The sequence below is a fragment of the Oncorhynchus keta genome, chromosome 11, assembly GCF_023373465.1.
Source record: "Oncorhynchus keta strain PuntledgeMale-10-30-2019 chromosome 11, Oket_V2, whole genome shotgun sequence".
NCBI lineage: Eukaryota > Metazoa > Chordata > Actinopteri > Salmoniformes > Salmonidae > Oncorhynchus > Oncorhynchus keta.
The window spans coordinates 22,059,710-22,086,677 of NC_068431.1; the positions used below are offsets into that span (position 1 = coordinate 22,059,710).

The following is a 26,968-nucleotide window of genomic DNA, read 5'->3' on the forward strand; positions in this document are numbered from 1 at the left end:
GTTTTGTGGATACAAGGAGAACGCTACCTGCCTTAATCCATAGGATCAACTGTAAGGTTTGGTGGAGGAGGAATAATGGCCTGGGGCTGTTTTTCATGGTTCGGGCTAGGCCCTTTAATTCCGGTGAAGGGAAATCTTAATGCTACAGCATACAATGACATTTTAGATGATTCTGTGCTGTTTTTTCAGCATGACAATGCCCCTGTGAACAAAGCGAGGTCCATACAGAATTGTTTTGTCGACCGGTGTGGAAGAACTTGACTGGCCTGCACAGAGCCCTGACCTCAACCCCATCGAACACCTTTGGGATGAATTGAAACGCCGACTGCGAGCCAGGCCTAATCGCTCAACATCAGTGCCTGACCTCACTAATGCTCTTGTGGCTGAATGGAAAGCAAGTCCCCGCAGAAATGTAAGAACATCTTGTGGAAAGCCTTCCCAGAAGAGTAGAGGCTGATTTTTAGCAGTAAAGGGGAGACCAACTCCATATTAATGCCCATGATTTTGGAATGAGATGTTTGACAAGCAGGTGTCCACATACTTTTGGTCATGTAGTGTATTGAGCTTTTGGTCATCAGACCATCAGAGCAGAAATAAACACAATGACAGAGGCAACACAGAGGCAACGTGTGTCAAAGCAATCAGACATGATGAGCAACACCTGTGTACAAAAACAAACACCAGGAGACATTTTATTGTTTTAGTATATATTTTTTACATTTGTTTTAAATAAAATGTTTACATAATGCATAAACACTTAACAGGTGTTAATACCAGGAGAAGCCTCAAACGAAACATATTAGAGCATGACCCTCATGTCTAAATCCTCATTAAGCCCTGATGGATGTGAAGTGCCAAGCATATACATCCAAAAGAGTTCCCTTTGGTACAGCTTTTTCTCAGTGCTCCCTCTGGGTGAAGGTTAAACTTTTCAATACCCTGAAAATGTAAAGAGGAGACCATGTGAACATGTATTGAAGTGGCAGGCAACAGGGTAATATTCATCATTATGCCTTATGTACACTAATTATTTGCTTAAGGCACCTAGAGGTTTCCCATATTCAACAAACACACCCTGAAGCTCCTCTGCAGATTCCATATGACCATAACTATTAGTTGACTGTTAACTGCTATCTCAACCTCCTAAACTCCTCACAGCTAATTTGTTTTTATTTTGTTATTACACATTTAAGTGTACTGACTAGTCTCTCCTCCTTACCTACCTTTCTATTTCTCTTTCCTTTTCCTCCAGTCCCTGGTAGCGTTCCCCAAGCTAAAGCGGCAGGTGTTGTTCTACGACCCCGTGGTGGGCTCGCCCAAAGACTTTGCCGAGGGCACACTCTTCTACGTCAACCAGGAGTTCTCACTAATGTAAGTGTTGGCTAATATAAGTGTTCACTAATCTATGTGTGACAGGCTGGGGTTTGCAACCAGGCTTTCCACCGCCACGTCAGAGATTACTCTTTGGGCTGGCTTTACTTAACTTGCAGGTTGAAGTTGGAGGTTGTCATGTATTTTGTACGTGGCACAAAAATGACACTAGTTCCAGCTCTAAATAGTGTGTCTGTGTCCAGAAAAAACTCCAAGGTCCAAAAGAGGGGGAAGATCAACCTGATTGGCCGGCTTCAGCTCACCACGGAGCGAATGAGGGAGGAGGAGAACGAAGGAATTGTCCAGCTCAGGATATTGAGAACACAGGTACTATATAAGGGCTTCCTATTGAGAGGTCATCATTGCAAATAAGAATTTGGGGATTTCTGACGTCCTCCCTCCTCGTCTTCTTCTCCATGCACATTGGGGCAGAAGATCTGAGGTTTCGCCCCTTGCTCTTCTCCAATGCATTTAGAGGAGGCAAGGAGGGTTAAATTCAGTTGAAATTTACTCTCTCTCCCTTGTCACTCCCTTTCCAGGAGGCCATCATCCAGATCATGAAGATGAGGAAGAGGATCACCAATGCCCAGCTGCAGACGGAGCTGGTGGAGATCCTCAAAAACATGTTCCTACCCCAGAAGAAGATGATCAAGGAGCAGATGGAGTGGCTCATCGAGCACAAGTACATCAAGCGCGACGAGACTGATCTCAACACCTTCCTCTACATGGCGTAGCGCCGTTGACGACGTTTAATTGTGGTGACAACGTGTGACTTTGGGGGTTCTTCATCAGGCCTGATGGACAATAGAATATTTTTAGGCCCGACCCTCTTTGGGAAAAAATATCTTTGGTTCGTGAGGGTTCAAGCCTGATGGACAATAGAATATTTCCAGGCTGACCTCCCTTTAATAAACAGATGATCTGTTGCATGGGGAAATGCAGACTTGATTTATGACAGCGTTACGGAAATGTTTAAAAGGAGGAGTTTGTGTGGGGAAATTAATATATGCCATTTAGCTGACGCTTTTATCCAAAGCGACTTACAGTCATGTGTGCATACATTCTACGTATGGGTGGTCCCGGGAATCGAACCCACTACCCTGGCGTTACAAGCGCCATGCTCTACCAACGGAGCCACAGAAGGACCACAATTAAAGGGTAAGAAAGAAAATGAGTTTGAGCTTCTCAGCTGGAGTCGACACCCACTGAGTTTTCAGTTGTCGTTTTTGGCTAGAAGGCGTTTCCTAGTCTGTAGACGGGACATGGTTGGTGGTTGTGAAAGGTCTGTTGCAATGCGTCGTCCTCCCTGTCAAACCACCCCGCAGACCATGCCCCCTCTCCCACCCCATCCATGAACACCCCACCACAATTGGAGTAACATTGGTTGGTGTTGGGTATCTCTAACGACATGGCAAGAAATAGGAAAGGCGTTAGAAGAAGCTCCGTTTCCCTCCATATCTAAAGTCCTAGTTTTGAGCCAGGCCAACACTATTCACCGGACCTCTTCAACAGAACGAGTTGTGTCCCCTGGCAGCTGTCTGAGCCAAGCTGTCGGCCATGTTTTTTGTGGCCACTGGTGGTGACAAACAAAGCACTAAAGACAATTACTCTCTGCTGTCACAAATGTGACGCCGTTCTTGGACATTCAGGGTTTGTTTCCCGGGCACAGACTAAGACTAGTCTTGGGTCTAAAAAATATTTCTCAATAGATTATCTCCATTGTCGGGGAAATCTTCTCAACAATATGTTATATTTCAGAAACTGTTTTCCCCAAAAGAGACGGACTGTGGGCTATTAGTTCCCAGTTCCAAATCGACCCCAAGCATTCTACCCATGGGAACTTGTCTTTCAAATTCTGACAACATCTGATAAGTGCACACGATAGACTTGATGGAGCTCTATCAGAAAGCAAGGTGGAGTAATCACCATATTGGTGGTCGCTCATATTCAATCTCTTCAGATCTACAGGAAGAGTTTAAGCATAGCTGTTAACGGTCGGTTTAGAATTAGGCCAATATCACCTTTTCCGGATCTTTACCCCTCATCTCTGCAGGCTGCCTGAGCTAAGCCTCTGGGGGAAGAGGGGTCGTGTGTATTATATGGTAATAACTAGCTCTGGTCCAGAGCGTTTAAGTACGGCTCACTGACGCTGAACTTGCACGGCATTAGCAAGTCGCACGTAAACACCCTGGACCAGAGCTAGGTAATAGCCAGAACTATATAGAAAGATCTGGTTATATATAACTGTATCTTTATACATGGCTCTGATGGTAGGTAACTACTACAATACAGAGCTAAAGGAGTGTACATAAAGATGTTGATGATTAAATAAACAGCACCTTATTATAAAACGTTGTATGAACTTTGTTAATCGACCCTGGGCTACTTCCCAAAGCAGGATAAACTTTCAGATAACTTAGAATTTTCTGGCATATGCTAGCAACTGTCCATTGTTGCTGTGTGGCACTGACTAATTCCGATTCCACCGCTGTCCAGTTGAGTGGTGCTGAATCTCTGATTTGCGGAGGTTGAGCTGGTTAGTAAAGAAAGCTGATGTTGAGTGCTAGTATGGCAGAGTGGGTGAGGCATTTTGGCAAATTGAGTCCTTTGAAGAGATTGAGGGAAGTTATGGGTAACTAATTGTATCATGCTTTGTGAACTGAAACACTACAGGTAACATGACTATATATGGTTGGGGTGCATCCTAATAAATGCTTTCCTCCTGAAGTGTGCACTCGTTCACTACTCGACACAAATTTAAAAGCATTTGATTGGCTCTAGAGGGAGTTTGCATAGACCAGTAATGTCAATTCAAATCTATGAAGGGAAGTGAACAAGTGCACACTTCGGGAGAAAGGAGCGCTATTTGGGATGCCGCCTTGGTCCCATGCTCCATCGGTTTATACCAGTCCATTTATTCTGTTGCACATCGTAGTCACGTGAGTGTAACAAACTATTTCCAATTCTGGGATTTAATTTCTTAGCAATTCTCATCCATTGCATATATCCGACATGACCAATACCTTATTGAAGACATTCCCCGTATAATGTTTTCAGACTGAGGACACTGCGTAGGCGAATAAAGCCTGCATAATAAGATTGGCACTTGGATGGTGGGTTCAAAGGATCTCAGCTTTGTTTCCCTCGGCCACCACGGCATAATTGCATACTCATCGCACGGGAAATAATGTACAGTATCGTATTTAAGTGTGTGTGTGTGGGGAGACACCGACGCCGCACATGCTCAGTCCGCAGCTCCGCCTGCTGCTCCTCGTAGGCTCCTCCCTGGCGTGCGCGAGAGGAGACCGAGAACGCAAGCGGTTCAGAGGGGGGGTGCGTCGCGCAGGCAGGACCGAGGAGGAATCACCACAGCCCCGGCCGGGACTGCCAGACCCGACCCGCTGGATCCCTGGAGGAACGGAGAGAACACGTCGCCCAAGGGAGAGGAGCTCTCTTCAGGTAACAGTGGAAAACAACACCGCCTCAGTCGCATTAGGGACCTCAGGTGCCGCTGTTGTAATCCGCGCAAACGCATTGACGGCTGTGTGGTGATGAGGAGACTGCGACTGGTTGGAAAGAAAATACAGTAGGTTAGGCATGCGAGCTGCTGTCGCGACGTGTGTTGTCCTTAATGCACGCGAGACATGATCCCATTTACGCCTCGCCGAGTCACATTCAGTTCACTAAGCGTTCCGCTCGAGGGGAGCAATTTGACCGGTCGCGTGTTGTGGGCTACCGCGCGTGACGGAAGCAGTGCATGATGTGCTTACCAGCCAGGGTTTGCGCTGCCCACAATAGGAGACAGAATAACAACATATTATCCCATAAATAATAGCCTATCCCTGTTGTTGAAGTAGCCTACTGCAACCGTGATTTCTAGCTACAATTTGCCATTGCTGCTGTAAAACCCTATTTTCTTATTTATGCCATCCAGCAGGGTTCGCGCCGGAGTGGCGCTTTATTTGACAATCGAGTTATTTCGGAAGATTGCATTGCTAGCTTGCTACTCCGGAGATGCGAACACCCACGCGCATCCCGTCGTCTCCCTTAGCTACCAGAAGCAGCTGCTCCCAAATTATAAACGTATTGTTATAATGTTAATGGTCTACACCGATAATCTCAAACCTGAACAGTTACATACAGATTTGAGTAAATGCTCTACTGTTATTGGCAGATTTATATCAATGGCCAGATCTAACGCAGAACACCAACAGTACATTGAAAAATAAGAAATATCTACTATAAACCTGACTTTCTGAAATTGTCATATGCTAGCCATTTGTCAAACCATATGTCATCTGACAGGTGTTGAATAACATACAACTAACTCCCTTGCTGATTCTTATATGTAGGTCTATGTGAAACCATATACTGGATGAAAGCGCTCTCTCATGTAAGTATCCAATCTTTCCAATAATGCACTCTTTTACTCATGAATCATATAGGCAAGCCTTTTAGTTATAGACAATTATGATGCCTTAGTTACAAGGTATTCCCATGGCTGATGGTTTAGGAGTGACTGTTGAGGAAACAGAACGTTCAGATAGAAATGTGTTGTGTAGACCATAAATAATTGTCTTTCAGATAGAAATAGGGAACCATGTATGCTCGATTCATTCTTTTTCTATCTGCAACCTTCAGAGCATTTAACATCACCGAATAAAACCCTGGTGTCAGATGCATGGATTGGCCAGCTAGTGGCTGGCTAAAGGATACTGCAGAGAGGAAGAAAGGATGGCATGATGCTGCTGGCTGGGATAGCCCTCCTCATAACACATTCATGGAGAGGGAGGGGCGAGGGGGAAGGCCCTGCCTGCCTGTGGTGCACCCCTCCACCAGCCAACCAGTGCAGATATCCTCTTAGTTGTTTTATTTCTTTCTCTCTGCGCTACCACAGTCAGGGATGGAAAGAGAGATTCCCCTATTTCTATCTCTCTGTACATTACCACACCACCAAAGAGAAAGAGGGGGATCTCCCTTCCCATTTCTCTTGCTCTCTCTCGTCCCACCCCTCTGTCTGTCTTTTTCGGTCTTGATGATCTAGTAGTCTATCAAATTTACCCTTGCAATGAGAAACTATATATGTGCGTTTTTAATTTTCACAGGATTGCTGATTTTTTGTATCAGGAGTTTATTGTAAAATAGAAATGTTCTGTACATGTCAGTTCTTAGTTGTATGTAATATCAAAATTCTGAATGATTCATTTTGACAACTCGAAATATCAAGTGTATGGGACGATTTGCCAGAAGATGATTCTGCGATAATTGGCTTTAAAGTTCAATCTTGTATTCTCTTTAATTTAACAATATGATTTGGGGTATTTAGACTACTATGGTAGAGCACATGGAACAGAACAAGGCTATGCTAATGACTACATTTAGACAAAAATGCAGATAGAACCTTATAGTCCCAAGCTCTCTGTCATAGGACTATACGGTTTTTCTTTGCAAAAACAAGATGGTACTTTTAAAAAAGTGTTTCTGCATGAAGGTTAAATAAAATAAATAAATTATAGTATTATAGTATAGGCCTAGTCCAGTTTGGAGGGATTTAGATGTTTTTTTTTTATCTAGTTCTCAAATCAAATTTGATTTGTCACATACACATGGTTAGCAGATGTTAATGCGAGTGTAGCGAAATGCTTGTGCTTCTAGTTCCGACAATGCAGTAATAACCAACGAGTAATCTAACCTAACAATTTCACAACAGCTACATTATACTAACAAGGGTAACAGGATGAAGAATATGTACATAAAGATATATGAAGTCCTTTGTACAGCTGTGTGTCATCCGCATAGCAGTGAAAGTTAAGATTATGTTTTTGAATGACATCCCCAAGAGGTAAAATATATAGTGAAAACAATAGTGGTCCTAAAACGGAACCTTGGAACACCGAAATGTGCAGTTGATTTGTCAGAGGACAAACTATTCACAGAGATTTGATACACTGCATTTTGCAGGTTTTCCTACTTAAAAAGCATGTAGAGGTCTGTCATTTTTACCATAGGTACACTTCAACTGTGAGAGACGGAATCTAAAACAAAAATCCAGAAAATCACATTGTATGATTTTTAAGTAATTAATTTGCATTTTATTGCATGACATAAGTATTTGATACATCAGAAAATCAGAACTTAATATTTGGTACAGAAACCTTTGTTTGCAATTACATACGTTTCCTGTAGTTCTTGACCAGGTTTACACAAGCTGCAGCAGGGATTTTGAATCACTCCTCCATACAGACCTTCTCCAGGTCCTTCAGGTTTTGGGGCTGTCGCTGGGCAATACGGACTTTCAGCTCCCTCCAAAGATTTTCTACATACATGGCCCCATCCATCCTCCCCTCAATATGGTGCAGTCGTCCTGTCCCCTTTGCAGAAAAGCATCCCCAAAGAATGATGTTTCCACCTCAATGCTTCACGGTTGGGATGGTGTTCTTGGGGTTGTACTCATCCTTCTTCTTCCTCCAAACACGGCGAGTGGAGTTTAGACCGTCAGGGTAGCCTAGTGGTTCGAGCGTTGGACTAGTAACCGAAAGGTTGCAAGTTCATATCCCCGAGCTGACAAGGTACAAATCTGTTGTTCTGCCCCTGAACAGGCACTGTTCCTAGGCCGTCATTGAAAAAAATAATTTGTTCTTAACTGACTTGCCTAGTTAAATAATGGTAAAAAGACCAAAAAGCTCTATTTTTGTCTCATCAGACCACATGACCCTCTCCCATTCCTCCTCTGAATCATCCAGATGGTCATTGGCAGACTTCAGACGGGCCTGGACATGCGCTGGCTTGAGCAGGGGGACCTTGCGTGCGCTGCAGGATTTTAATCCATGACGGCGTAGTGTGTTTCTAATGGTTTTCTTTGGGACTGTGGTTCCAGCTCTCTTCAGGTCATTGACCAGGTCTTGCCGTGTAGTTCTGGGCTGATCACTCACCTTCCTCATGATCATTGATGCCACACAAGGTGAGATCTTGCATGGAGCCCCAGACCGAGGGTGATTGGCCGTCATCGTGAACATTTTCCATTTTCTAATAATTGCGCCAACAGTTGTTGCCTTCTCACCAAGCTGCTTGCCTATTGTCCTGTAGCCCATCCCAGCCTTGTGCAGGTCTACAATTTTATCCCTGATGTCCTTACATAGCTCTCTGGTCTTGGCCATTGTGGAGAGGTTGGAGTCTGTTTGATTGAGTTTGTGGACAGGTGTCTTTTATACAGGTAACGAGTTCAAACAGGTAATGAGTGGAGAACAAGAGGGCTTCTTAAAGAAAAACTAACAGTTCTGTGAGAGCCGGAATTCTTACTGGTTGGTAGGTGATCAAATACTTATGTCATGCAATAAAATGCAAATGAATTACTTAAAAATCATACAATGTGATTTTCTGGATTTTTGTTTTAGATTCCATCTCTCACAGTTGAAGTGTACCTATGATAAAAAATGACAGACCTCTACATGCTTTGTAAGTAGGAAAACCTGCAAAATCGGCAGTGTATCAAATATTTGTTCTCCCCACTGTACATATGAGATGAGTAATGTAGGGTATGTAAACATTATATTAAGTGGTGTGGTTTAAAGTGACTAGTGATACATTCTTTACATGTATGGCAGCAGCCACTCAATGTTAGTGGTGGCTGTTTAACAGTCTGATGGCCTTGAGATAGAAGCTGTTTTTCATTCTCTCGGTGCCAGCTTTGATGCACCTGTACTGACCTCGCCTTCTGGATGATAGCGGGGTGAACAGGCAGTGGCGCGGGCGGTTGTTGTCCTTGATGATCTTTATGGCCTTCCTTGTAACATCAGGTGGTGTAGGTGTTCTGGAGGGCAGGTAGTTTTCCCCCGGTGATGCGTTGTGCAGACCTCACTACCCTCTGGAAAGCCTTACGGTTGTGGGCGGAGCAGTTGCCGTACCAGGCGGTGATACAGCCCGACAGGATGCTCTCCATTGTGCATCTGTAAAAGTTTGAGTGCTTTTGGCTACATGCCAAATTTCTTCAGCCTCCTGAGGTTGAAGAGGTGCTGCTGTTGTACTGTCTTCACCACACTGTCTGTGTGGGTGGACCAATTCAGTTTGTCCGTGATGTGTACGCCGAGGAACTTAAAACTTAGTACCCTCTCCACCACTGTCCCGTCAATGTAGATAGGTGGGTGCTCCCTATGCTGTTTCCTGAAGTCCACGATCATCACCTTTGTTTTGTTGACATTGAGTGTGAGGTTATTTTCCTGACACCACTCTCCTAGGACCCTCACCTCCTCCCTGTAAGCCGTCTCGTCGTTGTTGGTAATCAAGCCTACCACTGTAGTGTCGTCTGCAAACTTGATGAATGAGTTGGAGGCGTGCATGGCCACGCAGCCGTGGGTGAACAGGGAGTACAGGAGAGGGCTCAAAACGCAGCCTTGTGGGGCCCCAGTGTTGAGGATCAGCGGGGTGGAGATGTTGTTACCTACCCTCACCACCTGCGTGAGGCCCGTCAGGAAGTCCAGGAACCAGTTGCACAGGGCGGGGGGTCTCGAGCTTGATGACGAGTTTGGAAGATACTATGGTGTTAAATGCTGAGCTGTATTCGATGAACAGCATTCTCACATAGGTATTCCTCTTGGTTGCGATTGCGTCGTCTGTGGACCTATTGAGGCGGTAATCAAATTGGAGTGGGTCTAGGGTGTCAGGTAGGGTGGAGGTGATATGGTCCTTGACTAGTCTCTCCAAGCACTTTATGACGACGGAAGTGAGTGCTATGGGGCGGTAGTCGTTTAGCTCAGTTACCTTAGCTTTCTTGGGAACAGGAACAATGGTGGCCCTCTTGAAGCATGTGGGAACAGCAGACTGTGATAAGGATTGATTTAATATGTCCGTAATCACACCAGCCATCTGGTCTGCGCATGCTCTGAGGACGTGGCTGGGGATGCCATCTGGGCCTGCAGCCTTGCGAGGGTTAACACGTTTAAATGTTTTACTTACGTTGGCTGCAGTGAAGGAGAGTCCGCAGGTTTTGGTAGCGGGCCGTGTCAGTGGCATTGTATTGTCCTCAAAGCGAGCAAAGAAGTTGTTTAGTCTGTCTGGGAGCAAGACATCCTGGTCCGCGACGGGGCTGGTTTTCTTTTTATAATCTGTGATTGACTGTAGACCCTGCCACATACCTCTCGTGCCTGAGCCGTTGAATTGTGACTCTATAATGACGCTTCGCTTGTTTGATTGCCTTGCGGAGGGAATAGCTACACTGTTTTTATTTGGTCATGTTTCCGGTCACCTTGCCCTGGTTAAAAGCAGTGGTTCGCGCATTCAGTTTCGAGCAAATGCTGCCATCAATCCATGGTGTCTGGTTGGGGAATGTTTTAATAGTTGATGTGGGTACGACATCGCCAATGCACTTGCTAATGAACTCGCTCACCGAATCAGCCTATTCGCCAATGTTGTTTGACGCAATGAAGCGTGGAATCAGGTTGGTCGGACCAGCGTTGAACAGATCTGAGAGCGGGATCTTCCTGTTTTAGTTTCTGTCTTTAGGCTGGAAGAAGCAACAAAATGGAGTTGTGGTCAGCTTTTCCGAAAGGAGGGCGGGGGAGGGCCTTATATGAGCCGCGGAAGTTAGAATAACAATGATCCAGGATTTTACCAGCCCTGGTAGCACAATCGATATGCTGATAGAATTTAGGGAGTCTTGTTTTCAGATTAGCCTTGTTAAAATCTTCAGCTACAATTGAGCAGTTCTAAATCTGTTCTAAAGTTGTTAAAATCAAATATTATTTGTCACATGCGCCATACACAACAGGTTACAACAGGTTACCTTACAGTGAAATGTTTAATTACAAGCCCTTAAAACCTCTATAGTTGAGCTAATGTAGGCTAATGTGATTAGCATTAGGTTGTAAGGAACCCCAAAAAATCCCAGGACATAGACATATCTGATATGGGCAGAAAGCTTAAACACTTGTTAGTGTAACTGCACTGTTCAATTTACAGTAGGTATTACAGTGAAATAATACCAATCTATTGTTTGAGGAGAGTGCACAATTATGAACTTGAAAATGTATGAATAAACCAATTTGGCACATTTGGGCAGTCTTGATACAACAGTTTAAAAATACATACAATGGTTCATTGGATCAGTCTAAAACTGTGCACATTCACTGCTGCCATCTAGTGACCAAAGTCTACATTGCGCCTGAGCTGGAATAATACATTAGGGCCTTTCTCTTGCCTTCAAAAGATGAAGGTACAATTATTTTTTTAAACACGTTTTTCTCTTAGTATCTTTTTACCAGATCTAATGTGTTATTCTCCTACATTCATTTCACATGTCCACACACTTCAAAGTGTTTCCTTTCAAATGATATCAAGAACATGCATATTCTTGCTTCAGGTCCTGAGCTACAGGCATTTAGATTTGGGTGTCATTTAAGCGGAAACTTGAAAAAAGGGGAAAATCCTTTCAGAAAAATAAACTGTATTTTGGGTAGTCATTTGATGAGCTGTTCAGAAGTCTTATGGCTTGGGGGTAGAAGCTGTAACCTCTCTGGGATATGTGGGATGCTAGCGTCCCACCTGGCCAAAAGCTAGGGAAAATGCAGAGCGCCAAATTCAAATAAATTACTATAAAAATCAAACTTTCATTAAATCACACATGCAAGATAGAAAATTAATGCTACACTTGTTGTGAATCCAGTCCAACATTTCAGATTTCAAAAAGGCTTTTCGGCGAAAAGATGCTATTATCTGAGGATAGCACCTCCGTAAACAAAGAGAGAAACCATATTTCAACCCTGCAGGCGCGACACAAAACGCAGAAATACAAATATTATTCATGCCTTTGAAGAGCTTCTTTTGTTGGCACTCCAATATGTCCCATAAACATCACAAATGGTCCTTTTGTTCGATTAATTAAGTCGGTATATATCTAAAATGTCAATTTATTTGGCGTGTTTGATCCAGAAAAACACCGGTTCCAACTTGCGTAACGTGACTACAAAATATCTCAAAAGATACCTGTAAACTTTGCCAAAACATTTCAAACTACTTTTGTAACAAAACTTTAGGTATTTTTTAACGTAAATAATCGATACAATTGAAGACGGGATGATCTGTGTTCAATACAGGAGGAAAACCAACTGTAGCTAGCTTTCTGGTCACGCGCCTCTATCTAACAGTACACTTCAAGGGACCCTCGTTCAAGATGGCCATACTTCTTCATTACACAAAGGAAAAACCTCAACCAATTTCTATAGACTGTTGACATTCAGTGGAAGCGATAGGAACTGCAAGAAGTGCCCTGAGAAATCGGGATTCCCAATGAAACCCATTGAAAAGAGAGTGACCTCAAAAATAAAATCTAAATGGTTTGTCCTCGGGGTTTTGCCTGCTAAATAAGTTATGTTATACTCACAGACATGATTCAAACAGTTTTAGAAACTTCAGTGTTTTCTATCCAAATCTACTAATAATATGCATATCTTCTCTTCTGGGGATGAGTAGCAGGCAGTAGATTTTGGGCATGCATTTCATTCGGACGTGAAAATACTGCCCCGTCACCAAGAAGTTAAGTAACCTTTTGGACCTAGACTTGGCACTCCTGTACCGCCTGCCGTGCGGTAGCAGAGAGAACAGCCTATGACTAGGGTGGAGTCTTTGACAATATTTAGGGCCTTCCTCTGACACAGCTTGGTATAGAGGTCCTGGATAGCAGGAAGCTTGGCCCGAGTGATGTACTGGGCCATACACATTACTCTCTAATGCCTTGTGTTCAGAGGCCGAACAGTTGCCATATCAAGCAGAGATGCAACCAGTCCGGATGCTCTCGATAGTGCAGCTGTAGAACTTTTTGAGGATCTGAGGACCCATGCCAAATCTTTTCAGTCTCCTGAGGGGGAATAGGTTTTGTCGTGCCCTCTCCACGACTGTCTTGGTGTGTTTTAACTATGATAGTTTGTTGGTGTTGTGGACACCAAGAACTTGAAGCTCTCGACCTGCTCCACTGCAGCCCCATTAATATTGGGGGCATGCTCATTCCTCCTTTTCCTGTTGTCCACAATCATCTCCTTAGTCTTGGTCACTTTGAGAGGTTGTTATCCTGGCACCACACAGCCAGGTCTCTGACCTGCTCCCTATAGGCTGTCTCATACTTGTCGGTGATCAGTCCTACCATTGTTGTATCATCTGCAAACTTAATGATTGGAGTTGGAGTCGTGCCTGGCCATGCAGTCATGAGTGAACAAGGAGTACAGGAGGGGACTGAGTATACAACCCTGAGGGGCCCCGTGTTGAGGATCAGTGTGGCGGATGTGTTGTTACCTACCCTTACCACCTAGGGGTGGTCCGTCAAGAAGTCCAGAATCCAGTTACAGAGGGAGGTGTTTAGTCCCAGGTTCCTTAGCTTAGTGATGAGCTTTGAGGGCACTATGGTGTTGAACGCTGAGCTGTAGTCAATGAATAGCATTCTCATGTAGGTGTTCCTTTTGTCCAGGTGGGAAAGGGCAGTGTGGAGTGCAATAGAGATTGCATGATCTGTTGGGGCGGTATGCAAATTGGAGTGGGTCTAGGGTTTCTGAGATAATGTTGTTGATGTGCGCCATGAGCAGCCTTTCAAAGCACTTCATGGCTACAGACGTGAGTGCTTTGGGTCGATAGTGATTTAGGTAGGTTACCTTAGTGTTCTTGGGACTATGGTGGTCTGCTTGAAACATGTTGGTATTACAGACTCAGACAGGGACAGGTTGAAAATGTCGGTGTAGGCACTTGCCCGTTTGTCAGCGCATGCTCGGAGTGCACGTCCTGGTAATCCGTCTGGCCCTGCGGCCTTGTGAATGTTGACCTGTTTAAAGGTCTTACTCACATCGGCTAAAGAGAGTGGGATCACAGTCGTCCGGAACAGCTGATGCTCTCATGCATGCGTCTGTGTTGCTTACCTCGTGCGAGCATAGAAGTAATTTAGCTCGTCTGGAAGTCTCATGTCACTGGGCAGCTCGCAGCTGTGCCTCCCTTTTGTAGTCTGTAATAGGTCGCAAGCCCTGCCACATCCGACGAGCGTCGGAGCCGGTGTAGTATGATTCAATCAGTGCTGTATTGACGCTATGCCTGTTTGATGGTTCGTCAGAGGGCATAGCAGGATTTCTTATAAGCATCCCGCTCCTTGAAAGCAGCAGCTCTACCCTTTAGCTCAGTGCGGCCTACCTGTAATCCATGTTATTCTGGTTCGGGTATGTACATACAGTCACTGTGGGGATGATGTCCTTGATGCACTTATTGATGAAGCCAGTAAATTATGTGGTATACTCCTCAATGTCATCAGAAGAATCCTGAAACATATTCCAGTTTGTGCTAGCAAAACAGTCCTTTAGCTTAGCATCTGCGTCATCTGAACACTTATTTATTGACCGAGTCACTGGTGCTTCCTGCTTTAGTTTTAGCTTGTAAGCACGAATCAGGAGGATATAATTATGGTCAGATTTGCCAAATGGAGGGCGAGGGAGAGCTTTGTATGCGTCACTGTGTGTGATCTTGAGTTTATTTTCTCCTCTGGTTGCACATTTAACATGCTGATAGAAATTTGGTAAAAGATTTAAGTTTCCCTGCATTAAAGTCCCTGGCCACTAGGAGTGTCACCTCGGGATAAGTGTTTTCCTGTTTGCTTATGGCTTTACACAGCTCATTGAGTGTGGTTTTCGTGCCAGCATACATATGTGGGAGTAAATAGTCAGCTACGGAAAATAGTGTGGTCTACAGCTTATCATGAGATACTCTACCTCAGGCGAGGAAAACCTCGAGACTTACTTAATATTAAGTTGTTGACCCCGCCAGCTGAATGTCATTCATTTCGTCGTTCAGCCACAACTCATGAAACATAAGTTATTACAGTTTTTAATGTCCCTTTGGTAGGATATTTGCGATCGTATCTCGTCTATTTTGATATTCAATGATTGTACGTTGGCTAATAGGACTTATGGTAGAGGCAGTTTACCCACTCGCCGTTGGATCCTTACAAGGAACCCTGACTTACGTCCCCGATATCTCCGTCTCTTTGATGGGGATGTGGGCCTTGTCATGTGTCTGGAGTAAATCCTTTGTGTCCGACTCGTTAAAGAAAAATCTTTGTCCAGTATGAGGTGAGTAATTGCAGTCCTGATATCTAGAAGCCTGTTTTGGTCGTACAGAAACATTATGTACAAAATAAGTTACAAATAACGCAAAAAAACACAATTGGCTGCAGTTTTACGGTCTCCTAACCATTTCCTCCGGTGCCATGGGAATGTTTTGACAATGTTGAAACTGGTGATGTATGTTGCGGGACAGAAAATAGGCTTGTGGGCTAGCAGACTAAAGAGGTTCATTGTAGTTTGGCTAGGTAAGGGACTTCGCTGCATGGTCTGTGTATCTTTATTACAAGGTTCTGTAATATTACTGCAAACCAGTAACTTTCATATTTTTAAACAAATGTCTTTCTCATAATAGTCTCGCCATGAAGGTGATCATCACTGAGGGGAGAGGATGTAGTAGGCATGGTACTGTCTGACTCTGTACTGCTGGTATGCATCTGATTTGAGCCAACAGATAAGTGAGATGGATTGGAATAATAATGCAGGTAGAGTAGCTTCCAGTCTTTACCAAAATATTACAGGTGATATGTTGTGGTGTTGGAGACTGTCTTGCTCTTGAAGTAAGCTTAGATGTGGAGAGGGAGGAGTGTGAAGGAGAGAGGGATTTTTACTCTATAGCTGAATGTTCCAATATCCTCTTGTATATGTATTCTAAGAGCTCAGTGGGTCTGAGCAACTTAACCTTGCTCCTCCACAGTCTGAAGACTTTATTCGAAACAACCCCTGCTGAATGTTGACCAAAATCTTCCCAAGGCTGATTCATTATGTTTACTGGTCATTGCAGTGTAAGACATGTCTTTATCGAACTCTGCAGCAGTGGTAGACGCTAATAGAAACCGATCAGATCATTTTCTTAGGACCTTACACACGTTGAACAGCTTTGATTTGAAACTCATGACTAGAGAGTTTTTGAAGGCTCTTGTTTGAGAGACTATGTGAAGATACAATAAAAACGTGTGGACTTCACATGGTGATGGGAACACTGATAAGGAAATATCTTTCAGCTGAGAAAGTATGCCACCTACAAACTGGCTGACCTTAACGAGTATATCAGATCTTCTCCTTCCAGCTGTGGAGGAGCAAGGTTCATTTGACGTCTCACCTCACATGAGTTCTGGATCATTGAATTACTTGGCAGTTTCTAGTGATCATAAGAGCATCCCCTCTTTTAGCCCAGAGAAGTTGGATTTGTTGCTGACACCCCTTCAAAGAGTTTCTTCATCACTGGAACTTGGCAAGTGAAGTTCACTGGATGGTGTTGGAACTAGATGTCTGCATACAATCATTAGCTTGTGCACTAGTTACGTTACTGATGGACTTGACCAGGAATCCACTCACTGTTTGTGTGGCATTTCTCTTGATGTCTTCACTAGATATTGTTTTGATAGACAGATTGGTCAAAGATACTTTGGCCTTACTGCTGATAATGTCACTGGGACTTCGAGCTGATAACCATGACTTTACTTGGTGATGGGACTCTGGAGAAATTAGTCTCTAAAATATTGTCTGCTCTCATGTTTGCTTATCAGGGCCTCAAGATCTTCAACCATGCGATATCCACCCCAAAAATGATCATCTCAGTGAACGGTTGAGTTTCTAATTATAGTCATTTCAGCAAAATAACTGATTGCTGTTCTATTATCCCCCTGAATGTTTCCTTTTTTTGTACGATTTTCTTATAACATTTGAGTTTACAATACAACACATACGAACGACAATATCACACAAAGGTCAATTACATTACATTTGCCCAGACCCACATTTGTACACCCCCATCTCCAGTGCACGCATCACTCTCTGCCACATGGCCTCAAACTGCACCATTTTGTTTCTCTCCGCCGCTCACGTACTTTGAACATTTAGATAATAATACATTTGTCCTTTCCATTGTGTTAATGACAGAGGATTGGTTGATTTAAAAAAAAAAAACAATTAAAAAAAATCTCCAGTTTCTATGTATATGTTTTTCCAAGATGATTGATGGGAAAAGTATCGTCCAACCAATCGGGTATTTAACTGCACCCTCGTATGCCATGTCTTGAAATATGCACACAGACGGATTAAAAGTAAATTGACATTGTATTATTTCTCACACCCAACTTTTTAACTCCATCCATAACTTTTGGACTATATAACATTCCCAGAAGACATGGATTATAGAGTCATTGTTAGTTTTACACTTAAGACATGACTCTGCCGTTGTGCTGTACAATTAGTGAATTGTGTCTCTTGTCTAATACATTCTATATGTGAGCTTATACTGGGTTAAGCTTATATATTTTAGTGAACTGTAATTTAGTTATGTTCCAACATTCCCTCAGTCTTGTGCCAATATCCATTATTTTTAAGTCTTGGTTCTAATAGTAGACAGTTGGATAAACTCTCTGCAAGGTTTCTTATAGCTTACCTATCATGTGAATATCATTTTCTGATTGAAATAGGATTCCTTCAAGATTGCTGTGATGTCCAAAGATTTCAAATCAAAATTGTGATATATAACTTTTAAGTTGCTTGTTTTTTAAAATATCTGCATTGGTCAATCCAAAATAGCTTTTTAATGCTTTCATGGAAATAAGTATTTCCTATTACCAAGTCATTTCCCCTTTTTATGCCTTTAGTTTTCCATGTGACCAATTTATTGGTGAATTCTGAAAAGCTATCCAAGGATTGTTCCATAGGGGGTTTTAGGGAGTGATATTGGTTCTTGTAGAATACGTCAAATGTTCAATGTTATAGTGTTCTTAACTTTGAAGTTGATAATGTTCTTAGCTTTATCCTTTGAAAAAAACATAAAAAGATTCTGAGAATGAGCATAAGCGTTTTCAAAATGTACCCATTGTTCCTCTTTAGTGCATGTAACACTAATACAATTGCAAGTCTGGAAGGTTAAAACCACCCTCAGACATAGGAAGATGTAAAACTTTATTTTTTGTTCGATGAGTTTTATTTGCCCATATAAAGTCTTATGACCGTGTATACTTCTTTTAAATATTTTTTTTGGTGGGGTAATTGGTCTTACCTAGAATAATTATAGAAACTTTGGGAGCCATGCCATTCTTAAGGGATGCATTCTACCTGTTAGAATTATGGGAAGATTTGTTCACATTGTTGAGTAATGGGATTGCTGTAGATCAAGGAGTATTCTCTTATTCTTATTGCCATTATTTTGTTTTTTTTCTCACGTTAATTTTATATCCTAAGATTTTAGAGTATTCTGAAAATATTTTTAGCTGGGGTGCAATTGAGGTTTCAATATTGGTCAGGTATATCAAGAGATTGTCTGCAAATAAGTTTACTTTATGTTCACCCATACTGATACCTGTTTATATTTGGATCCTGTCTAATTCTTTCTGCAAGCGCTTCAATTTCACCTGAACATTTTCCACTGACGTTTATAGAAAACGTGTTGATTAATTAATTATTAAGATGTGATGTTTAATGCAATTACAAGGTAAAATAACTTGAATGCTTCAGGTGACGAGGTCACTCAGAACACAGACAGGCAGATGTGGAGACTGGGAGAAGTTCCTATAGGATCAGAAGAGAAAGATCTGAGCATTCATAATAGCAGGATCTAACCATATTGTAAGTCGCTCTGGATAAGAGCGTCTGCTAAATGACTTAAATGTTAATGTTAAATATGTTCTAGTCTCATTTAAGGAGTGAATAAATATCCACATGTAATTGGGGATTCAATGACTAGATCAGTGACTAGATCTATCTCTAATTCACACACACACAACTAGAACATATTTCCAGAAGTAAATGTGTGTGTGTGCTTGTTTAGTTGTCTAAAAGTATTTTATGCTAGTGGAAGAAGTAAGCACATTAATGACTTGCTCCATTTGAAGTGTCTGCCAGAAGGCTATCCAGTAAAACAAACACTTATTACAAAGTAAAGATAATGATATGAATATTGTTAAATAGAAACATGTTTAGTATGCCTAACATTAGGCTATAGACCTGTTATTCAGATTCATCAACTTCTCTCCAATCAATTACATTTAGGCTTTAGGCCTATTAGCTGTTGATTGCAGCTCAACCATATACATGACCGTGTAAGTTCTTGAACCTTATCTCCGAGCTCCAGCCATCTACCCATTTGTGCTTGTGTAGTGTGGGAGAGAGTAGGCGTGTGCCAGCATGGGGGGTTTTCCACTGCAGTCACGATCGAGACTCCTCTGCACCATCTGTGTCACATTCGGCCTCCAACTGCAACCTCATCATTTCCACAGCTGATAAATGTAATCAGTGAGTCTGAATTTAATCAGTTGCCTTCATCAATATTAGGGGTAGGCTATTTATTTCATTATGACAATATCAAATGTAGGTTTATCTATCAGTGAATAGGCTATTGATGGCAGCTGTTGGTGATGGTCTCTATGTGAAGTAGATTTTTAGCAGATGTGAACACCTCTAAAAAGCTAAATAAATGTTTTAAAAATTATGATTAAGCATCGACAATTGTTTACCAAAGGTCTGTATACTGTAGGTCAGGATCCATATTTATCAAGCATCTCAGAGTAGGAGTGCAGATCTAGGATCAGGTTCCCCCTGTGCATGTAGTCTTTATTATTGTGATATAAAAGCCAAAACTGACCCTGAATCAGCACTCCTACTCTGAGACGCTTGATGCACATGGCTATTGGAAAGGTTCACAGCTCTGAGGTGCATAAGCCCTATGAGTCTGAAGGCTGTGGGTGCATCCTAAATGTCTCCCTATTCCCGATATAGTGTACCTTTTATTGACCAGAGCCCATAGGGACTATAGAGAATGGGGTGCTGCTTAAGATGCACACTGAGTCCATAATTGTCCATTCATATTATGAATAAATGGAGGGAAGCAGAGTGTGGGTATGAATCATTCACTGGTTTAATGGTCAGATCTAGAAGTTGGGAGCTTTGATTGACAGCTCAGGTGTTGTGCAGCTTATTCAGGTGTTGTACAGCTTGTTTTTTTGTAATTTTTGCAAATGTATTAAATGATATACATGAATATCTAATTGACATAAGCATTCACACCCCTGAGTCAATACAGAGAATTCAGAAAGTATTCATACCCCTTGACTTTTTCCACATTATGTTATATTACATGCTTATTGTAAAATGTATTATTGTTTTTTTCCCTCATCAATCTATACACAACACACCATAATGACACAGTAAATGCCAGGAGTGTGCAAAGCTGCCATGCAGGCAAAGGGTGGCTATTTGAAGAATCTCAAATATAAAATATATTTAGATTTGTTTAACTTATTTTGTTTACTACATGATTCCATATGTGTTATTTCATAGTGTTGATGTCTTCACTATTATTATACAATGTAGAAAATAGAAAAAAAGTAAAGAAAAACCCTTGAATGAGTTGGTGTTCTAAAACTTTTTACCAGTAGTGTGTATAAAATATTACATGACATTACATTTCATAACATTTTACCAAATGCATTTTGTGTGTTCCCTCAGGCCACTACACCACTATCACATATTTACAATACAACATCCATGTGTAAGTGTGTGTGTTGAATGCGTGTCTTATCGCGTCTGTTCCTGTGTGTGTGTCTCTTCACAGTCCCCACTGTTCCATAAGGTTTTTCATATCTAATTTTACTGCTGACATCAGTTGTGGAGTAGAGTTCCATGTAGTCACGTCTCTATGTAGTACTGTGCACCTCCCATAGTCTATTCTGGACTTGGGGACTGTGAAGACCTCTTGTGGCATGTCTTGTGGGGTGCATGGGTGTCCAAACTGTGTGCTGGTAGTTTAAACGGACACCTTGGTGCATTCAGCATTTCAACACTTCTTACAAAAACAAGTAGTGATGAAGTCAATCTCTCCGCCACTTTGAGCTATGAGATATTTACATGCATATTATTGTTAGCTCTACGTGTACATTTAAGGGCCAGAACAGTAGTCCAGGTGCGACAAAACTAGAGCCTGCCTAGTTGATAATGTTGTTAAAATGGCAGAGCAGCTCTGTATTATGGACAGGCTTCTCCCAATTTGACCTACTGTTGTATCAACATGTTTTGACCATGACCGTTGACAATCCATGGTTACTCCAAGCAGTTTAGTCACCTCAACTCAATTTCCACATTATTTATTACAAGATTTAGTTGATGTTTAGGGTTTAGTGAATTATTTGTCCCAAATACAATGCTTTTAGTTTTTAAAATATTTAGGACTAACTTATTCCTTCCCTGCCATCCATTTTGAAACTAACTACAGCTTTTTGTTAAGTGTTGCAGTCATTTCAATCGCTGTAGTAGCTGACATGTATACCTGTAGACACATTTGCTTTACTCAAGGCCAGTGGCATGTCATTAGTAAAGATAGAAAAAGTAAGGGGTCTAGACCTGATTCCACCTGGATTATGTTGGAGAGGCTTCCATTAAAAAACACCCTCTGTGTTCTGTTAGACACGTAACTCTTAATCCACAATATAGCTTTGTTTAGGGTTGTAAAGCCATAAGGAATACGTTTTTCCATCAGCAGATTGATCTATAATGTCAAAAGTCACACTGAAGTCTAATAAAAAAAACATCCCCCACAATCTTGTTTACGCACCTGGATTGCACAACATTTGCCCATTTTATTCTATAAAAAATTCAAGCTCTGTCAAATTGGTTGTTGATCATTGCTAGACAACCATTTTTCAGATCTTGCAATACATTTTCAAGTAGATTTAAGCCACAATTTTAACTCAACCATTCATGAACATTCATTGTCTTTTTGGTAAGCAAGTGTAGATTTGACCTTTTGAAGGTTATTGTCCTGCTGAAAGGTGAATTCATCTCCTAGCGTTTGGAGAAAAGCAGACTGAACCAGGTTTTCCTGTAGGATTTTGCATGTAATTAGCTCCATTCTGTTTATTTTTTTGTCCAGAAAAATGTCCCGGTCCTTAACAATTACAAGCATAACAATAACATGATGCAGCCACCACTATGCTTGTGAATATGGAGAGTGGTACTCGGTAGTGTTGAGGCAAATCCAATACAACAATTTCTATTCAGGAAAAAAAGGTTAATTGCTTTGCCACATTTTTTGCAGTATTACTTTAGTGCATTGTCGCAAACAGGATGGATGTTTTTGAAATATTTGTATTCTGTACAGGCTTCCTTCTTTTCACTGTCAGGTTAGTATTGTGGAGTAACTACAATGTTGTTGATCCACCCTCAGTTATTTCCCATCACAGCCATTAAACTGTAACTGTTTTAATGTCACCATTGGCCTCATGGTGAAATCCCTGAGCGGTTTCGTGATTTGTTATATTGATACCCCATCCAAAGTGTAATGAATAACTTCACCATGCTCAAAGGAATATTCACTGTACGCTTTTTTTACCCATCAACTTAAAGGTGCCTTTGAGGCATTGGAAAACCTCCCTGGTCTTTGTGGTTGAATCTGTGTTTGAAATTCACTGCTCGACTGAGGGATCTTACAGATAATTGTACATGTGGGGTACAGAGATGAAGTAATCATTCAAAAAACACATTAAACACAATTATTGCACACAGAGTGAATCTATGCAGTTTATCCTGAACAAAAAAATAAACTCAACATTTAAAGTGCTGGTGCCATATTTCATAAAATAAAAGATCCCTGAAATGGTCCATATGGACAAAAAGCTAATTTCTCTCATTTTGTGCACAAATGTGTTTACCTCCCTGTTAGTGATTATTTCTCCTTTACCAAGATAACATTTTTTAAAAATGGAACCTTTAACTGGGCAAGTCAGTTAAGAACAAATTCTTATTTACAATGACGGCCTGCCTTGGGTAAACTGCCTTGTTCTGCCTTGTTCAGGGGCAGAATGACAGATTTTTACCTTGTCAGCTTAGGGATTCGATTTAGCAACCTTTGGGATACTGGCCCAACGCTCTAAACACTAGGCTACCTGCCACCCCAAAATAATGCCGCCAAGATAATATATCCACCTGACAGGTGTGGCATATCAAGAAGCTGATTAAACAGCATGATCATTACAAAGGTGCACCTTATGTTGGTGACAATAAAAGGCCACTAAAATGCCACAGATGTCTCAAGTTTTAGTGGAGCATGCAATTGGCATGCTGACTGCAGGAATGTCCGCCAGAGCTGTTGCAAGATAATTTAATGTTAATTTCTCTACCATAACCCGCCCCCCAATGTCGTATTAGACAATTTGGCAGTACGTCCAACCGGCCTCACAACCACAGAACACTTGTAACCTCTGTGGTGGCAATTCTAACCAAAAGGAGAGAGACTGTATTCTTCAAAACAACTTTTATTAAAAGATTTGCAAAAATGGAGTAGTTAACTATGCACTTCAACAGTTGTGCAGTTTAAGGCCCAACGAACAGTGTCGGCTCTCAACTTTTAGAGAGAAGTGCATCCTTTTTGTATACATGGCAGTCAGCAGATAGTGTGTAAAAGACAATTAGTTGTCTGTGCAGATTTCGGATGGCTTGAGGGTTCAACCGTTAAACTGCATTCACAACAGTAAACACTATAATATGCTCCTTTCTGAAAGTTTCCATACGTGTGACTTCCTGTACGTAGTAAACCCATGAGATGTCACATGCTACGGTCGCATCCAAACGGATCTTGGCTATATGCCCAGTCTTATGACTAAGTCACACAAAGACAAGTTTGTGTCAGGTTGGAAAAACACTAGCATATAATAAGACATTGTTCTTTAAGCAGTAAAACACGGGATAGCATGACTAATTGTGTAATTTTCCACGCCACCTCGCCTGCCCAGGACCTCCACATCCGGCTTCTTCACCTGCAGGATCATCTGAGACTGAGATCTTCTGGCTGCACCCCTGCCAAGTCATGTGAAATGCATAGATTAGGGCCTAATGAATTTATTTGAGTTGACTGATTTCCTAAAATGAACTGTAATTCAGTAAAATCTTTGAAATTGTTGCTTATTGCGTTTACATTTTTCTTCAATATATTATGTGAGATGTTAAGCAAATTTTTACTCTATAGGCAGATGTGTGTAGGCTACTGTAGTTAAAATGTCCAAATGTCTAGCCTAAATCTGCATTATTAAATTGGGTTAAATTTAAAATAATTCCTTATTCCTCTGGGAGATTATGTATTCATCCCTTGATATGAAAGGCTTACTTCACTCATCGAAGTTAATATGATTTTAAAACCTTTTTAGAGATTTGATTTGGCATTCCTCCATTTTCAGTTTTTCTGTGATCATTTCCTGTGATCTCATGTCTCCGGAGACCACTTCAAGATCAGCACAAGAAAATGCTGTAAAGCTTTTTTATTATGGAACAAGGATTTGGTTGATTGACTTGACATTTTGGCGGCCTGTATTTCCTTTGATTAAATGTTGTATTTAATTTTTTATGAAACGCTGACTTTTTCTTGTGCTGCTGTTGCATTTACAAGCCCTTGTCAGAAAAGAGAAGTTGAAAGAAGACAGGTCAGACTGAGCTTAGAGTACTGTAGGGTGAAGTTGCCCCTAGACGCTGATCTTGGGTAAGTTTTTAGCAATTTCCCCACTAATGGTTAAGGTTAAGATAAGGGGATGGGAAGCTGATCCTACATCTGTGCCTAGGTTAAACTTCACCCTGGAGCGAGGTTCAAAGCTAAAAACCATAAGGATGGGGAAAAATAAACTGGATGGTCTATGTGCTTCTGTATTCAACTTCCATTCTTCTTATCGTGTCTCATTTTATATTGCTGTTGGTGTTTCTGGATGACTTTTGGCTGGTATTGAAGTGTGCGGTGTGTTTGGTTGACAGTTTGCCTCTAAAAGGCTTCTGGCATCTATCTTTTCCATGCTCCTGTAGTGAACGATCTGTCTGCAGTTCAGTTCTGCCAGTGTATTCTTGGGACATTTGAGATTGAGTCGACATCAGACAGACAATGTTACGTGATTTTAAAGAGAAGTAGCCTAACTATCCTCACCTCACCTCTCCACACACACATACACACACTCCTCCTCTTTCCATTCTGGCCCTCTATGAGATCTCATTACATATCCTGCTCCCAATGCAAAAGAGCACTGTGCCTTATTTAACCGAGTTGCTATGCAGAAATCCATCCCATTGGTTTATTTCCCAATGGCCTTTAGATTGTCTTTGTAGGATTAAGCGCGATTAAAAAATATAAAGAAACCAGCTGTGTAGCTAACAGATAAGCCTTTTGATTTATCAGCTCATTCTATACAAGCCTGTATGTACTCTGTAGGCAATTTGGTAGCCATTTTGTTTCGTCACTGGCCAGTAGCAAATCTGAAGTGTCAAATTAACCTTGAAGAGAACATCCTGCTTCGTCTCTATGGTGATTTGTTGAGTCCTTGATCTCCTGTCACATCGTATGGCGAGGTCCTCAACAGCTCGTTGCGCTGGGACAACAAGTAGAATAGCTTGTTTCCTCAACAGCTCTGTCTATCTATCTATGTTTATTTTCTGCTATTATGGACTCTTGTATCACAACTTTTGATACATGCGTGTGTGTATTTGTCCTTAGTGTAGCCTACCCAAAAGGTAAAATGTAATAACATTGACACATGCTAATCTTCAAGGATATAAGAGACCTGTTGGTAGGAGACCAGTTCCAGGTCACTAACAGAGCCCCCTGTCTCCTGCGTGTGGTCCCTACAGGCTGTAGGATGTTCTCGTCTGTGAAGGCCTTCGAGGGGCAGCAGTACTCCACCCTGAAGAGGCAGTGCCTTGCCAGCGGCCTGCTGTTCGAGGACCTGCGCTTCCCCGCAGTGGATGACACCCTCTTTTACCAGGGCAACAGGATCGGACGTGTGCACTGGAAGAGACCCCGGGTGAGTGAGCTACTTCTACTACTACTACTACTACTACTTCTTCCACTACCATAAAACTACCATAAAAGACTGCTGAAGCAAGCACATAATTTTTCTTTCGAAAATGTATTCATGGTTTATTTGGACAGAGACATAAACACCTTTTCAATACGTTGCACTATAGTGTGTATAGCTCATGCACATTTTCTACACCTGTCCCTAGATGGTCTTTTCTCTTCTCACGTTTACATTTACATATCCTTTTCACACTACTGAGGCGGGCTGTGTTGGGCTGGCATGGTCAGCAAATGTTGTGCTATTTAGGTTAATCCTTGGTAGACTGGAGCTAAACACACACACACTCACTTCCTGTGTAAAACCACAGACTATGAAGGAGAAGATAGTAGCCAAAATATCGAAACATATATTGTTTTTTTTTTGTGAAGGAGAGTATTTGGATTTTTATTGATTGATACAGGGTAGAAGTAGACTGAGATGGGGACATAGAGGAGATGGACACAACACCGAAAATGGCACAGTCGTGGATCGAACCCCTGCCTCCCGGGGAAATTTGTAATCAAGGGACAGCAGCACTACCACTAGACCAGCCCCCAGGACAAATATATTTCATGTTAAATCATGTTATTTTATAAGGACCCCTAGTCCCATATTGGGCAACTCTGTAGTCCTTAATGGGAGCTGCATTTTTTACCATATAATTTGCTGAACAGCTTCACTCACTCAGAATAGCAA

At 41.9% G+C, this 26,968-nt stretch overlaps 2 protein-coding genes across 10 annotated transcripts in view; both read left to right on the forward strand.

The window, feature by feature from the left end:
- Positions 1-3,722, forward strand: part of LOC118389915 (cullin-5-like) — a 28,945-nt gene extending 25,223 nt beyond the window's left edge. For all 9 annotated transcript variants that reach the window (XM_052529702.1, XM_035779890.2, XM_035779891.2 and 6 more), the window contains 3 exons: positions 1,253-1,371; positions 1,575-1,698; positions 1,911-3,722. In XM_052529702.1, coding sequence (XP_052385662.1) covers positions 1,253-1,371; positions 1,575-1,698; positions 1,911-2,105 — 438 coding nt within the window. In that variant the 3' untranslated portion in view covers positions 2,106-3,722. The remainder of the gene's footprint in view (positions 1-1,252; positions 1,372-1,574; positions 1,699-1,910) is intronic.
- Positions 3,723-4,541: 819 nt separating this feature from the next.
- The window catches only part of LOC118390658 (calpain-5-like), an 86,909-nt gene continuing 64,482 nt past the window's right edge, over positions 4,542-26,968 (forward strand). The window contains exons 1-3 of the mRNA XM_052529703.1: positions 4,542-4,830; positions 5,724-5,764; positions 26,064-26,236. Coding sequence (XP_052385663.1) covers positions 26,072-26,236 — 165 coding nt within the window. The 5' untranslated portion in view covers positions 4,542-4,830; positions 5,724-5,764; positions 26,064-26,071. The remainder of the gene's footprint in view (positions 4,831-5,723; positions 5,765-26,063; positions 26,237-26,968) is intronic.